This window comes from Salvelinus namaycush, chromosome 35, assembly GCF_016432855.1.
Source record: "Salvelinus namaycush isolate Seneca chromosome 35, SaNama_1.0, whole genome shotgun sequence".
Lineage (NCBI taxonomy): Eukaryota > Metazoa > Chordata > Actinopteri > Salmoniformes > Salmonidae > Salvelinus > Salvelinus namaycush.
Window position 1 is genome coordinate 34,368,443 of NC_052341.1, and position 16,498 is coordinate 34,384,940.

The 16,498-nt window shown below is 41.8% G+C and overlaps 1 protein-coding gene across 2 annotated transcripts in view; it reads left to right on the forward strand.

The window, feature by feature from the left end:
- The window catches only part of LOC120029311 (dnaJ homolog subfamily C member 7-like), a 61,316-nt gene that overhangs the window by 31,897 nt on the left and 12,921 nt on the right, over window positions 1–16,498 (forward strand). For both annotated transcript variants that reach the window (XM_038974531.1, XM_038974532.1), the window contains exons 5-11: window positions 3,688–3,762; window positions 3,872–3,990; window positions 5,771–5,924; window positions 7,168–7,332; window positions 11,655–11,746; window positions 12,136–12,209; window positions 12,448–12,594. In XM_038974531.1, coding sequence (XP_038830459.1) covers window positions 3,688–3,762; window positions 3,872–3,990; window positions 5,771–5,924; window positions 7,168–7,332; window positions 11,655–11,746; window positions 12,136–12,209; window positions 12,448–12,594 — 826 coding nt within the window. The remainder of the gene's footprint in view (window positions 1–3,687; window positions 3,763–3,871; window positions 3,991–5,770; window positions 5,925–7,167; window positions 7,333–11,654; window positions 11,747–12,135; window positions 12,210–12,447; window positions 12,595–16,498) is intronic.

Sequence of the window (16,498 nt, forward strand, 5' to 3'; positions counted from 1 at the left end):
ATAAACTAGTAATATCAACCATGTGTAGTTAACTTGTGATTATGTTAAGATTGATAGTTTTTTATAAGATACGTTTAATGCTAGCTAGCACCTTACAGTGGCTCCTTGCTGCACTCACATAAAAGGTAGTCAGCCTGCCACGCAGTCTCCTCGTGGAGTGCAATGTAATCGGCTATGATCGGTGTCAAAAAATGTAGATTACCGATTGTTATGAAATCTTGAAATAATTAATCGGCCATTCCGATTTAATCGGTGGACCTATATCCTCACTGCGTTTGATCTATTCAGTCGTGACACGGTGGGGTGGTTTACAGAAGCTGGCCCTGTTTGGTAAAAGACCAAGTCCATATTATGGCAAGAACAGCTCAAATAAGCAAAGAGAAATGACTGTCCATCATTACTTTAAGACATGAAGGTCAGTCAATCCGAAATATGTATAGAACTTTTAAGGTTTCTTCAAGTGCAGTTGCAAAAACCATCAAGCGCTATGATGAAACAGGCTCTCTTGACGATCGCCACAGGAAAGGAAGACCCAGAGTTACCTCTGCTGCAGAGGATACTTTCATTTGAGTTACCACCCTCAGAAATTGCAGCCCAAATAAGTCCTTCAGAGTTCAAGTAACAGACATCTCAACATCAAGAAACATGAGCAATGGACATTAGACTGGTGGAAATATGTTCTTTGGTCTGATGAGTACAAATTTACTACCGTGCCTTTTGTGAGACGCAGAGTATGTGAACGGATGATCTCCACATGTGTAGTTCCCACCGTGAAGCATGGAGGAGATGGTGTGGGGGTGCTTTGCTGTTGACCCAGTCTGATTTATTTAGAATTCAAGGCACACTGAACCAGCATGGCTACAACAGCAATACGCCATCCCATCTGGTTTGCGCTAAGTCCCACTATCATTTGTTTTTCAACAGCACAATGACCCAACACATCTCCAGGCTGTGTAAGGGCTATTTGACCAAGGAGAGTGATGGAGTGCTGCATCAGAGGACCTGGCTTCCACAATCGCCCAACTTCAACCCAATTGAGATGGTTTGGGATGAGTTGGACCGCAGAGTGAAGGAAAAGCAGCCAACAAGTGCTCAGCATATGTGGGAACTCCTTCAAGACTGTTGGAAAAGCATTCCAGGTGAAGCTTGTTGAGAGAATGCCAAGAGTGTGCAAAGCTGTCAAGGCAAAGGGTGGCTACTTTGAAGAATCTATATATTTTGATTTGTTTAACACTTTTTTTTTGGTTACTACATGATTCCATGTGTTATTTCATAGTTTTGATGTCTTAACTATTATTCTAAAATGTAGAACATACTACAATGGAAGAAAAACACTTGAATGAGTAGATGTGTCCACACTTTTGACTGGTACTGTATATTCTATATAGCGTGTGTGTGTGTGATTATTTATATACACTGCTCAAAAAAATAAAGGGAACACTTAAACAACACAATGTAACTCCAAGTCAATCACACTTCTGTGAAATCAAACTGTCCACTTAGGAAGCAACACTGATTGACAATAAATTTCACATGCTGTTATGCAAATGGAATAGACAAAAGGTGGAAATTATAGGCAATTAGCAAGACACCCCCAAAAAAGGAGTGGTTCTGCAGGTGGTGACCACAGACCACTTCTCAGTTTCTATGCTTCCTGGCTGATGTTTTGGTCACTTTTGAATGCTGGCGGTGCTTTCACTCTAGTGGTAGCATGAGACGGAGTCTACAACCCACACAAGTGGCTCAGGTAGTGCAGCTCATCCAGGATGGCACATCAATGCGAGCTGTGGCAAGAAGGTTTGCTGTGTCTGTCAGCGTAGTGTCCAGACCATGGAGGCACTACCAGGAGACAGGCCAGTACATCAGGAGACGTGGAGGAGGCCGTAGGAGGGCAGAAACCCAGCAGCAGGACCGCTACCTCCGCATTTGTGCAAGGAGGAGCACTGCCAGAGCCCTGCAAAATGACCTCCAGCAGGCCACAAATGTGCATGTCTGCTCAAACGGTCAGAAACAGACTCCATGAGGGTGGTATGAGGGCCCGACGTCCACAGGTGGGGGTTGTGCTTACAGCCCAACACCGTGCAGGACGTTTGGCATTTGCCAGAGAACACCAAGATTGGCAAATTCGCCACTGGCGCCCTGTGCTCTTCACAGATGAAAGCAGGTTCACACTGAGCACATGTGACAGACGTGACAGTCTGGAGACGCCGTGGAGAATGTTCTGCTGCCTGCAACATCCTCCACCATGACCGGTTTGGCGGTGGGTCAGTCATGGTGTGGGGTGGCATTTCTTTGGGGGCCGCACAGCCCTCCATGTGCTCGCCAGAGGTAGCCTGACTGCCATTAGGTACCGAGATGAGATCCTCAGACCCCTTGTGAGACCATATGCTGACATGCACATTTGTGGCCTATATTGGGGGTGTCTTGCTAATTGCCTATAATTTCCACCTTTTGTCTATTCCATTTGCACAACATTATGTGAAATTTATTGTCAATCAGTGTTGCTTCCTAAGTGGACAGTTTGATTTCACAGAAGTGTGATTGACTTGGAGTTACATTGTGTTGTTTAACTGTTCCCTTTATTTTTTTGAGCAGTGTATATAAATACATCTTCAGGTTATTTTATTTTCATGACTGTCTTTATCCATAAATGTAATAGGGTGTTTGTGCCAGCCCTATTCAAGAGTACCAAACCTCTTCCAATAACAGCTAGTTTTCTCAGACCACTCCCAGACAGTCCTAGCAAAAATCTTGATTGAGAAATTGCTCTTTGCTAAGAAGTATTTGTCTATTTTTTTACGATTTTAATTGAAAACAATCACATTAAGGTACTTTTATGGTCGCGTTATAGCAGAATTGAGTTTCACACCCCCCCAAAATAAAACACATTAGAAATATCTTGTTGCGTTTTGTAAAAGCAGATCTAAAATGTTTCTTATTGTAATTTATGCTCGTCATCAGACAGTTTGCTTCAATTGCACTTCTCCACTGATGAAAATACTTTTCTCGGTGTAGCCTGCTTTTCTCCGGTAAATGTAAGATTAACTTCAAGCATAACATTAGGAAGTGTAGCTGGCTACATTCTTTCTATGATAAACATTAGACATATGAATGCCATGCATCGTTTTTTTTGCAAAAAAGACCTTGCTTTTTCTTTGTAAGCTCGTTTATTTCTGTGGCTGCTAGCCAAAAAGCCTTGCACTTCTATTGTCATCTGATCAAAATTGAGCTTTTTTTCTGCCGCATGTGTTGCACTAATGTATTTTCTGTCAAGGAAAACTAGTTGCACGCCGCTCTATTGAAGCAAAAAATACACTGACTTTCAATTTCAAATGCAGATTTTTTGTTTGTTTTAAAAATCCAAATTCCTGAACTCTAACATGACCCCTATACTTAATTGTTACCCAAAAATGATTTGATTTTGAGATAAGAACTGCTGCGTTGGACCTATAAAGTTTCATTTCTGCAAGTGCGTTATCTTTTGATTGTTGTATTCGCCATCTTTCAGATCTTTTTGGTTACGCATTGCACAACTCTGACTTGCATGTAAATCATGTCAATGAGAGCTGTGCGAGACGTTGTGCGTGGTTTTCTTAATTATTCAGCCTCCTATGCTTATCATACTCTGTGTAGAAATTTCTATCAGTGTGATTTTGATGTGCTTTCTTTTTTCTTTGTGCCTTGCAGCACAAAAATGCCACAGCAGTACTGGAGTACGAACGAATGGCAGAACTTGACTTCGAAAAGAAGGATTTCAGAAAGGCATGTTATCCCATTCAACCCCCCTATACACACACACACACCTATTGACACACAGACTTTGGCAGTCAACCCAGTTGTGAGATGGTAGCTGTTGTCTTATCTGCTGCAGGTGGTGTATTCTATGGACAAGGCCCTGGGATTGGCGTCCACCTGCCATCGCTTCAAAATCCTCAAGGCTGAGTGTTTGGCACTACTGGGTCGCTACCTAGAAGCCCAGTCTGTGGCCAGGTACAAACCAATCAGGCACTAAAGTGGGTCAGGAAGGAGTGGAAGTTAGGAGGTTTATCCAACCAAGCTCTTTACCAGGACATTTGTTTCATATTTGAAAGGCAGGTTTTATATATGTGGTGCTATATACAGTACAGTGCCTTGCAAAAGTATTCATCCCCCCTTGGCCTTTTTCCTATTTTGTTGCATTACAACCTGAAATGTAAATATATTTTTATTTGGATTTCTTCTAATGGACATACACAAAATTGTCCAAATTGGTGAAGTGAAATGAAAAAAAATTACTTGTTTCAAAAAATTATTTTAAAAAAACTAACGGAAGTGCATATGTATTCAACCCCTTTGCTATGAAGCCCCTAAATAAAATCTGGTGCAACCAATTACCTTCAGAAGTCACATAGTTGGGTAAATAAAGTCCACTTGTATGCAATCTGTGTCACATGATCTCAGTATATATACACCTGTTCTGAAAGGCCCCAGAATCTGCAGCACCACTAAGCAAGCGGCACCATGAAGACCAAGGAGCTCTCCAAACAGGTCAAGCACAAGGTTGTGGTGAAGTACAGATCAGGGTTGGGTTATATAAAAAAAAAAAAAAAACGAAACGTTGAACATCCCACAGAGCACCATTAAATCCATTATTTAAAATGGAAAGAATATGGCACCACAACAAACCTGCCAAGAGGTCTGCCCACCAAAACTCACTGACAAGGCAAAGAGGGCATTAATCAGAAAAGCAACAGACCAAAGAGAACCCTGAAGGAGCTGCAAAGCTGTGTGCTTGTTTTTTTATACCTGTTAGCAATGGGTGTGGCTGAAATGGCCGAATCCACTCATTTGTAATGGCCGAATCCTTCTTTTGTATATATGGTGTATGTACGTACAGTGCATTCGGAGAGTCTTAGGTGCCTTTTGGCAAACTCATAGCGGGCTGTCATGTGCATTTTACTGAAGTGGCTTCCGTCTGGCCACTCTACCACAAAGGTCTAATTGGTGGAGTGCTGCAGAGATGGCTGTCTTTCTGGAAGGTTCTCCCGTCTCCACAGAGGAACTCTAGAGCTCTGTCAGAGTGACCATCGTGTTCTTGGTCACCTCCCTGACCAAGGACCTTCTCTGATTGCTCAGTTTTACTGGGTGGCAGAGAAGAATGGGAGAAGCTCCCCAAATACAGGTGTGCCAAGCTTTTTATTTTTTTTATTTAACCTTTAACTAGGCAAGTCAGTTAAGAACAAAGCTTGTAGTGTCATACCCAAGAAGATTTGAGGCTGTAATCACTGCCAAAGGTACTTCAACAAAGTACCGAGTGAAGGGTCTGAATACTTATGTAAATGTGATATTTCAGTTTTTTTTTTTTTATATATAAATTTGGTGAAATTGATAAGCTGTTTTGGTATTATGGGGTATTATGTAGATTGAAGAGGGGGGGAAACTATTTATGCAATTTTAGAATATGTCTGTAAAGTAACAAAATGTGGAAAAAGTCAAGTGGGCTGAATACTTTTGGTCATGTAGTATATTTTGTTTTCAGCTGTAATAGGATGTTTGTAATTTTTCATGGGTTATAAACTTTTCAACTGTCGAATTTCACTTCAGCCCTTTTTTTAAAATATTTTTTTTTACAACTATTGGTGACTAACATGAGTTAAAATGAAATTACAAAACCCCAGAAACATTGCCATTTTGACGAGGCTTCTTTTGCCCTTGTTTTTATGTTTGCTCCAGTTAGGGGAATATCAAAGTCAGATTCTTTGTCTTATGAATCTTGTCTTTTCTCTCCCAGCGATATATTGAGGATGGACTCGACTAACGGAGACGCTCTGTACGTGCGAGGCCTGTGTCTGTACTACGAGGACTGCATCGACAAAGCTGTGAAGTTCTTCGTGCAAGCACTGCGCATGGCCCCAGACCACGAGAAGTCTCGGCTAGCTTGCAGAGTGAGTCACTCAACTTGCGCCTGTGCTTATTTTTAAAATGTTGAAATTATTTACTCGTGTAGGGTAGTTTTATGTCATTGGATAGTGTACAGGGAGAGGTCGGTAGCTAGGCCTACCTCTTACTGGCTATATTTTAGTTTTTAGCTTAATAAATCCAAGTCACAAACAACCATTTTTAATAGCACCAATACTAAAAAGCATCAGTATTCTTCACAATAAACACTGTTTCTCTACAATATATTTTGGCCAACATCAGATGTTAGTATTTATACCTACAGCTTTCGAAGATCTATTGATTGCTTTAACTTGATCATAGTATACCAGTACCAAAACGTTGTGATACTTATACTGATCCAAAGAACCCACTGGTGCCTGTTTTAATTGTTTTCTGAAGTTGTTTATAAATTCAGTTACATTTTGTAATTTCATTTAGCCTGTTAGAGCCAAGAGCACAGGCGAGTCTGAGCACAAAAATTAAGAAATGGGCTTGTCTCTAGCCCAAACCATTCAAAAGTTATGACCCATATTACCGGAGCAACCCTTTTCTTTCTGTCGTGCATTAGCGTGCATGTTGTGGGACGTTTTAAAGTAATCCTAGGCTGCTAATTATTGTTTTGATAACAGCCTTGTTCAGTCATGTTACTTACTTCAGTCATGTTACTTACTCTGCTGGTCAAGCTAACAACCTGTTAACTTGACCAGCAGACCTAGGCTATAGGCGCATATTTGGATGGCACAGGAAGAAAGGAAAAAGGTTAGCTACTGAGAGAGATGTGCTTCAAAGATAGGATTCATATAGGCCTAATGTAAGCCTAAACTATAGATCTTAATAAAAAATTAGGAACGCTAAGCCACTCTGATTTTCACCCCCGTGGTATCATGTTACCATTTGGCCTAGTATTGTGAGTAAAATGTTGGTATTGTGACAACACTACTTGATCAATTGTGGGTGGCACAGTGGTTTAAGGAACTGCATTTCAGTGTAAGAGGCGTCACTACAGTCCCTGGTTCGAATCCAGGCTGCATCACATCCGGCCGTGATTGGGAGTCCCATAGGGCGGTGCGCAATTGGCCCAGCGTCGTCCAGGTTTGGCCGGGGTTGGTCGTCATTGTAAATAAGAATTTGTTGTTAACTGACTTGCCTAGTTAAATAAAGGTTACACATCAGTACTGTAGCCCGCAAATTGAGTTCTACTGCATCTGACGTACTGATTCAATGTGGTTGATATCTGTCTAAAATCAGAATGCCAAAGCTTTGAAATCCAAGAAGGAGGAGGGAAACAAATTGTTCAAGGACAGCAACTTTGAGGCAGCCTACCGGCTCTACTCGGAGGCCCTGGCGATAGACCCCAACAACATCAAAACCAACGCCAAGCTCTACTGCAACAGAGGCACCGTCGGGGCTAAGGTGAGAACCTCAACTGGAATGCTCTAGAACAAGGTAGAGTTCAGGAACAAATGCGCAAAAACATTGCATAATTAAGTGCTCATATTGGGCAATTTCAGGTACTACCTCATCTCAAAAGTGTTCTCCCAATTTATTAAATCCTAGACAGGACTGGGAAAGTACTTTTGTAAAAATCCGGAATGTACATAATGGCCAGACCTTAAATAATACTACAAATGAAAAAGGAACCCAGATGTGTCACATGGGGTAAAAATCTGAAGCACCACCAGAGAGGAAGTGCAGTGGCCAGGATGAGGGAGAAGACGGAGCGAGATTAAACTGGGCCGACATTCTGCTAATTTTCTGAGAGAAACATCCAATATCAATTAAGTTTTCTGTTCCCAAAACTAGAATCTGTTACAAACTGTAGTTGGAGCAGCCTAAGGGCAGTAAGAAACAGGAAGCAGCGGTATCAGTGTAAAATTGTGTCCAGTTTATTCACAGTTAAAAGGTGGTTCCATGTGAAGATATAATATGGCAGAATATTTACATTCAGTGTCTTCGGTAAGTATTCAGACCCCTTGAATTTTTCTACATTTTGTTTTAGTCAGTCTTAATCTGAAATGGATGAAATAAAAAATCCTCAGCAATTTACACACAATACCCCATAATGATAAAGTGAAAACAGTTTTTTGAAATTTGTGCACATTAATTAAATATAAAAAACAGATACCTTATTTAAGTATTCAGACCCTTTGCTATGAGACTCGAAATTGAGGTCAGGTGCATCCGTGTCCATTGATCATCCTTGATGTTTCTACAACTTGATTGGAGTTCACCTGTGGTAAATTCAATTGATTGGACATGATTTGAAAAGGCACACAACTGTCTATATAAGGTCCAGTTTATGTCAGAGCAAAAACCAAGCCATGAGGTCGAAGGAATTGTCCGTAGATCTCCGAGACAGGATTTTGTTGAGGCACAGATCTGGGGAAGGGTACCTAAATATTTCTGCAGCATTGAAGGTCCCCAAGAACACTGTGGCCTCCATCATTCTTAAATGGAAGAAGTTTAGAACCACCAAGCCTCTTCCTAGAGCTGGCTGCCCGGCCAAACTGAGCAATCGGGGGAGAAGTGCCTTGGTCAGGGAGGTGACCAGGAATCCAATGGTCACTCTGACAGAGTTCCAGAAAGACACATCTGGAGGAAACCTGACACCATCCCTACGGTGAAGCATGGTGTCTGCACAGAGGAATGTTAGAAACTCCCCAAATACAGGTGCGCCAAGCTTGTAGCGTCCTACCCAAGAAGATATAATACAGGAATGATATGTTTTACGTTTTAGATATGTTGGAATTCAGTTTCATTAGAGAACAAATTGATACGATTCAATGCATTAACATGTTGCTTAAACACATTAATTTTCCATTTTAAAATAAGATCTGCTGCTGATGGAGCTCATGACCTGGGCCTCTAAGTTGGATTTGTCTGAGCTGACTTCTCTATTGTCTGTGTCAGTGGGGAGTTTAGCATGTAAATCTTGGTGGGACCAACACATTTTTTTAAATGATGTTTGCCAGCAAAGCCACTACACAAAACGAAACAATACATTAATTGCACTATACCGGTGACAAATGGTGCCCACAAACTGTTAGGGCCTACATAACGCTGTCCCAACAAGAGCTTTCTTTTCAGCACCATTGAGTGAATCCTTACCACTAATACACCTGGTTATCAGCGGAGCCTTGTCTGGCAGCGAAACAGTTCATTCAGCCTCATTTACTCCTTTAAAAAAAAAACATAGCTGATATGGCTGACTTGTGTGCAAATTGTCATCAAAGTCTGGCTTTCAAGACAACTGGGAACAAAGTTGAATCATGCCGCCATGATTCGACTTTGTTCCCAGTGATCTGCTGGTTGGAGCTCTAGAAAGAGGCCAGAGTTCACAGCTAGTTTTTATCACAGTTCCCAGTTGTCTTGAACTCATTGAACTCTGAGATTTCCCAGTTCCGAGTTTCTAGTTGTTTTGAACGTGGCAGAAGTCATGCTGGATTGACAGCATGGCTGTTGGAAGAGACCCTTTGGACCACAGACCCACTGTTGCCAGAGAATGGAATGTTAATTTCTCTACCATAAGCCGCCTCCAACGTCGTAAAGATCATTTGGCAGTACGTCCAACTGGCCTCACAACCGCAGACCATCTGTAACAACACCAGCCCAGGACTTCCACATCCGGTTCTTCACTTGCGGGATCATCTGAGACCAGCCACTCGAACAGCTGATGAAACTGAAGCTTATTTCTGTCTCTACTAAAGGCCTTTGGGGGGAGAAACTCATTCTGATTGGCTGGTTCTGGCTCTCAAGTGGGTGGGCCTATGCTGTCTCAGGCTCACCCATGTCTGCGCCCCTGCCCAGTCATGTGAAATCCATAGAGTAGGGCCTAATTTATTTATTTTAATTGACTGATTTCCTTAATATAAACTCAGTAAATCTTAAAAATTGTTGCATGTTGTGTAAGTTTGTTTTGTTCAGTGTAGCTATGACATAGTCAAGGAATATACAGTCCATTCGTAAGGTTCAGACCCCTTGACTTTTTCCACATTTTGTTACGTTACAGCCTTATTCTAAAATTGATTTTGTTTTAATTAATCATCAATCTGCACGCAATATCCCAGAATGACAAAGCAAAAAAAACTCAATTTTTCAAATGTATAAAAAATTGATTTAAAAAAAATCGCATTTACATAAGTATTCAGACCCTGTACTCAGTACTTTAAGCGCCTATTACAGCCTCAAGTCTTCTTGGGTATGATGCTACAAGCTTGGCACACCTGTATTTGGGGAGTTTCTCCATTCTCTGCAGATCCTCTCAAGCTCTGTCAGCTGTGCCACGACGTTCCCCATCCAACCTATTTTCAGGTCTCTCCAGAGATGTTCGATGGGTTCAAATCTGGGCTCTGGCTGGGCCACTCAAGGACATTCAGAGACTTGTCACGAAGCCACTCCTGCATTGTCTTGGCTGTGTGCTTGGGGTCTTTGTCCTGTTGGGAGGTGAACCTTCGCCCCAGTCTGAGGTCCTGAGCGCTCTGGAGCAGGTTTTCATCAAGTGATCTCTCTGTGCTTTGTTCATCTTTCCCTTGACTAGTCTCCCAGTACCTGCCGCTAAAAAACATCCCACAGCATGAGGCTGCCACCACCATGCTTCACCGTAGGGATGGTACCAGGTTCCCTCCAGTCGTCAAGACTGCTTGGCATTGCTTGGCATTCATCACAGCAGAGAATCTTGTTTCTCATGGTCTGAGAGTCCTTTAGGTGCATTTTGGCAAATTCCAAGCAGGCTGTCGTGCTTTTTACTGAAGTGGCTTCCGTCTGGCCACTCTAACATAAAGGCTAGATGTGCCAAGCTTATAGAGACTTACCCCAAGAGACTTGCAGCTGTAATTGCTGCAAAAGGTGGCTCTACAAAGTATTGACTTTGGGGGGGAATAGTTATGCACTCAAGTTTTCTGTTTTTAAAACGTATTTCTTGTTTGTTTCACAATATAAAAAGTATTTTGCACCTTCAAAGCATGTTGTGTAAATCAAATGATACAAACCCCCCAAAAATCTATTTTCATTCCAGATTGTAAGGCAAGAAAATAGGGAAAATGCCAAGGGGGATGAAGCCACTGTATCTTACACATCGGTCCCCGATTCAAATGTTTATCTGTGAATCATTGCATCCCTATTAACAGGCATCTTCATTATAGCCACTTTTACATTTTCCGTCCAAATAGACATCTCAAAGAAGCCAAAGTACTTTAATACTCATGATACTGACGAAAGAGTTAAAGTACAACAATATATACATTTAGGATAAATTCATTATGCGATATAAGGGAAAACATGAATGCGTCAAACCATTTATAAGGGGAATTAAATGTGCGTTCATGACGAGAGCGGCTGAGTCCGCATCATCACACGAACAGAGCGCACGTTTCTTAGAATTTCACTTTTGCCAAGTTGTAAAGAATGGCATTGTTTAGGAGTGCATGACAAATTCAAGTTTGTCTTGCTCACACGTACTCAAGAGAATAGGCCTTCCCTAACATAAATATGCAAATACATGCTAAAATGCGCCAATTGGATCGCACCAGCTCGTGCTTGGCTCAGCCTTGCTTGTTCTGCCCAATGTGTCTCCAAACTCCCATTTTGTAAAAGGCCCATCTTGGGGTTAGTTAAAAGTACGTTTGATAGTACTTTACGTATGTTAGCAATCCAAGCTAGATTCTGGAAGTTGAGTTCCTAATTGTTTGAAACGCATGCCATCTGTTCATTTTTTATCTTTACTTCCTCTCCTTCAGCTGAATAAACCTGATCAAGCAATCGAAGATTGCACAAGTGCAATAAAGTTGGACGACACGTATATCAAGGCCTATTTGAGACGAGCCCAGTGGTAAGCTATGAAGAAGTACTCATAACAAGTGGCTCAGACTTGGAGCGATAATCAGCGATCAAGTCATTGAGATCTCCCATGGTGGGTGTTTCATGCAAACACCTTAGATAACGGCAGTTTTGTTGATAGCCAAGGCTTGCTAGCAAGAACTACCCTCTCTGTGGCGTGGTTGCGTCACCGAAATTTGCTTAATATTGAGACATTTCAATTCGGGTCGCTAGCTCTCTCTTTTCCGACCGTTAAGTCGCTGTGTCTCTCCTCTTGTTTCCCTCTTCCATTGAAAATGACTGGTTGCTGGTAGCTAGGCTGCTGAATATCGCTTCCGAGAGACTCTTTGCCTCTTGACTCTGAGACAGTGAGACACTTAACTCTGCTTGTGTTTTCTGCAGTTATATGGACATCGAACAGTATGAAGAAGCTGTACGGGACTATGAAAAGGTCTACCAGACGGAGAAGACAAAAGGTATGTTGATATTGCAACCATAGTTTACTTCATAATCACCAGTGGAAAAAATAATGGCAGAGGTTGAACAGTACTCCATTTCTTTCCTGTGAAGTTTTTCACTCATTTCTTCAAATGTTCTTGATGGTGATGGTTGATTACATTATTGCATTTTGTTAATTCGGGTGAAATTGCTCACTTTTGTTAACATTCTCTCTTCTGTCTTTCCCTCTCTCTATTTCCCTTTCCCTCTGTATAGAACACAAGCATCTCTTGAAGACGGCTCAGTTGGAACTGAAGAAGAGCAAGCGGAAAGATTACTACAAGGTTCTGGGGGTGGGAAAGAATGCCACAGAAGATGAGATTAAGAAGGCCTATCGGAAACGGGCCCTCATGCACCACCCAGGTACACCAACACACACAGGCAACACAATTGAGGAGTAAGACTCTGACCTGATTTCAAATAATATTTATATTCTTTCCAGTACTCCAGGCAGGCTCAATCAAACATCAAAGTTTTTGAAAGAAACCAACACTATAGAATAGATACTTTATTGTCAATTGGTTAGAATGGAAATTTGTCTTTTCCCTTTCCTAACACCCCCATTTATTATTATTATTATTATACCTTTATTTCAACAAGGAACACAGACTGAGACCAAGGTCTCTTTTACAGCTGGGCCCTGCGTATACATGTTTACACATACAGTTTAGGTACAATGATTAAAAAAACTAAACAAAAAGATCACAGATAATACAAAAATATACACTGCTCAAAAAAAGAAAGGGAACACTAAAATAACACATCCTAGATCTGAATGAATGAAATATTCTTATTAAATACTTTTTTCTTTACATAGTTGAATGTGCTGACAACAAAATCACACAAAAATGATCAATGGAAATCAAATTTATCAACCCATGGAGGTCTGGATTTGGAGTCACACTCAAAATTAAAGTGGAAAACCACACTACAGGCTGATCCAACTTTGATGTAATGTCCTTAAAACAAGTCAAAATGAGGCTCAGTAGTGTGTGTGGCCTCCACGTGCCTGTATGACCTCCCTACAACGCCTGGGCATGCTCCTAATGAGGTGGCGGATGGTCTCCTGAGGGATCTCCTCCCAGACCTGGACTAAAGCATCCGCCAACTCCTGGACAGTCTGTGGTGCAACGTGGCGTTGGTGGATGGAGCGAGACATGATGTCTCAGATGTGCTCAATTGGATTCAGGTCTAGGGAACGGGCGGGCCAGTCCATAGCATCAATGCCTTCCTCTTGCAGGAACCGCTGACACACTCCAGCCACATGAGGTCTAGCATTGTCTTGCATTAGGAGGAACCCAGGGCCAACCGCACCAGCATATGGTCTCACGAGGGGTCTGAGGATCTCATCTCGGTACCTAATGGCAGTCAGGCTACCTCTGGCGAGCACATGGAGGGCTGTGCGGCCCCCCAAAGAAATGCCACCCCACACCATGACTGACCCACCGCCAAACCGGTCATGCTGGAGGATGTTGCAGGCAGCAGAACGTTCTCCACAGCGTCTCCAGACTCTGTCACGTCTGTCACGTGCTCAGTGTGAACCTGCTTTCATCTGTGAAAAGCACAGGGCGCCAGTGGCGAGTTTGCCAATCTTGGTGTTCTCTGGCAATGCCAAACGTCCTGCACGGTGTTGGGCTGTAAGCACAACAACCCCCACCTGTGGACGTGGGGCCCTCATACCACCCTCATGGAGTCTGTTTCTGACCGTTTGAGCAGACACATGCACATTTGTGGCCTGTTGGAGGTCATTTTGCAGGGCTCTGTCAGTGCTCCACCTGCTCCTCCTTGCACAAAGGCGGAGGTAGCGGTCCTGCTGCTGGGTTGTTGCCCTCCTACGGCCTCCTCCACGTCTCCTGATGTACTGGCCTGTCTCCTGGTAGCGCCTCCATGCTCTGGACACTACGCTGACAGACACAGCAAACCTTCTTGCCACAGCTCGCATTGATGTGCCATCCTGGATGAGCTGCACTACCTGAGCCACTTGTGTGGGTTGTAGACTCCGTCTCATGCTACCACTAGAGTGAAAGCACCGCCAGCATTCAAAAGTGACCAAAACATCAGCCAGGAAGCATAGGAACTGAGAAGTGGTCTGTGGTCACCACCTGCAGAACCACTCCTTTATTGGGGGTGTCTTGCTAATTGCCTATAATTTCCACCTGTTGTCTATTCCATTTGCACAACAGCATGTGAAATTTATTGTCAATCAGTGTTGCTTCCTAAGTGGACAGTTTGATTTCACAGAAGTGTGATTGACTTGGAGTTACATTGTGTTGTTTAAGGGTTCCCTTTATTTTTTTGAGCAGAGTATATAAAAAATAAATAAATTCAACAGATTTCATTTACACAGGTTATTCTACTAACAGCACAAGAACTTGCATTACCCGAAACTGTTGCAAGCAATACTAAAATAATTTTATTTATTTATTTAACCTTAACCAGGAAGGGCTCATTGAGATTTAAAATCTCTTTTTCAAGAGCGTCCTGGCCAAGATAGGCAGCACCAAGTCATTACAAAAATTACAGACAGATATGAAACAGAAGTGAAAAACTACATTGAATTCACCACCATTCACCAAACCATTGAATTCACAAGAGTATAACAAAATCAAAAACAGCAAATTAAAAACATTGACAGGTCAGGGAATCAGCCTCAAAATCGTTCATCAGTGATTTAAAAACACCAATCGGGACAAGTTCTTCCAGTTTAAAAGTATTTTGTAAGGTGTTCCAAGACGATGGCGCAGAGTACATAAAAGCCCTTTTACCAAATTCAGTTCGGACATTTGGAACAGTTAGCAGGATAAAGTCCAGCGAACGAAGAGAGTACCCACCACATTTCTGAACAATAAAAATGCCCAAATAAAAAGGTAGTAAACTCAAAATGGCTTTGTAAATAAAAGTATACCAGTGACTGAGCCTACGAGTGACTAGAGAAGGCTAGCCAACCCTGTTATACAAAGTGCAGTGGTGCGTAAGGGTTTTGCAGTTTAAAATAAATCTCAAAGTGCCATGGTAAAGAGTGTCAATTGATCTCAAACACTGAGCGGAAGCATTCATATATAAAATATCCCCATAGTCTAGTAAAGGCATAAATGTAGCTGATACTAGCCTCCTTCTGGCTTCAAAAGAAAAACAGGCCTTATTCTCGAAAATAAAATCCCAATTTCAGCTTAAATTTTTTTGTAAGTTGTTGAATATACAATTTAAAAGAGGCCGTCATCAATTAGAATTCCAAGATATTTATGAGGTTACAACCTCAATCTCCTTGCCCTGACAGGTAGTAATAGGTGAAAGGTTCAGAGGTCTATTTCTTGCATTAACTAAACTAATGGTGTTTTCTTTGTCAGTATTGAGGATAAGCTTCAATTGACACAAGGTATGTTGAACAGTATAAAAAGCAGTATAAAAAGCAAGTTCTGGAAAGCTTTTGTAAGAGATGAGGCACAACAGTAAATAACAGTATCATCAGCATAAAAATGAAGGTGTGCATTTTGGACATTTGTCTAAATCATTTATATAAATAGTGAATAAGAGGACCAAGTACAGAGCCTTGGGGCACACCATTAAGGACAGACAATTTAACAGACATAAGCCCATCACATTGAGTGCACTGAGTTCTATCAGACAGATAGTTAGCAAACCATGCAACTGCATGCTCCGAAACACCTACACTCAACAATCTCTGCCTTAGTATAGCATGATCAACTGTATCAAAAGCCTTAGAGAGATGAATAAAAAGTGAGACACAGTGCTGTTTTTTGTCAAGGGCTTCAGTGATATCATTTAAAACCTTCATGGCTGCTGTAATTGTGCTATGCTTCTTCCTGAAGCCCGATTGGTACATTGATAAAATAGAGTTAGTAAATAAAAACTATTTTAGCTGTTCACTTACAAGGGTTTCAAGTATTTTCACCAGGGGTGACAGCTTTGAGATTGGCCTATAATTATTTAAATGAGTTGGATCTCCCCCTTTAAAAGTGGTAGGAAAAATACTGATTTTCAGATCTTTGGAATTTCATTACATTCCAGGGTTAGATTGAACAGATATGTAAGTGGTTCAGCTATGAAATCAGCTGCCAGATTTAAAAAGCAGGGATCCAAAAGATCAGGACCTGCAGGCTTTCTTTGATCGAAGGATTTCAGGGCTTTATGTACCACCTGCACTGAGAATGGCAAAAAGCTAAAAGTTTGACCAGCTCTCACTGGTTCATCCACACAGGGTTGTACAGAGACAGAGGACACTGAATCAAACAGCCTACCAGATGAT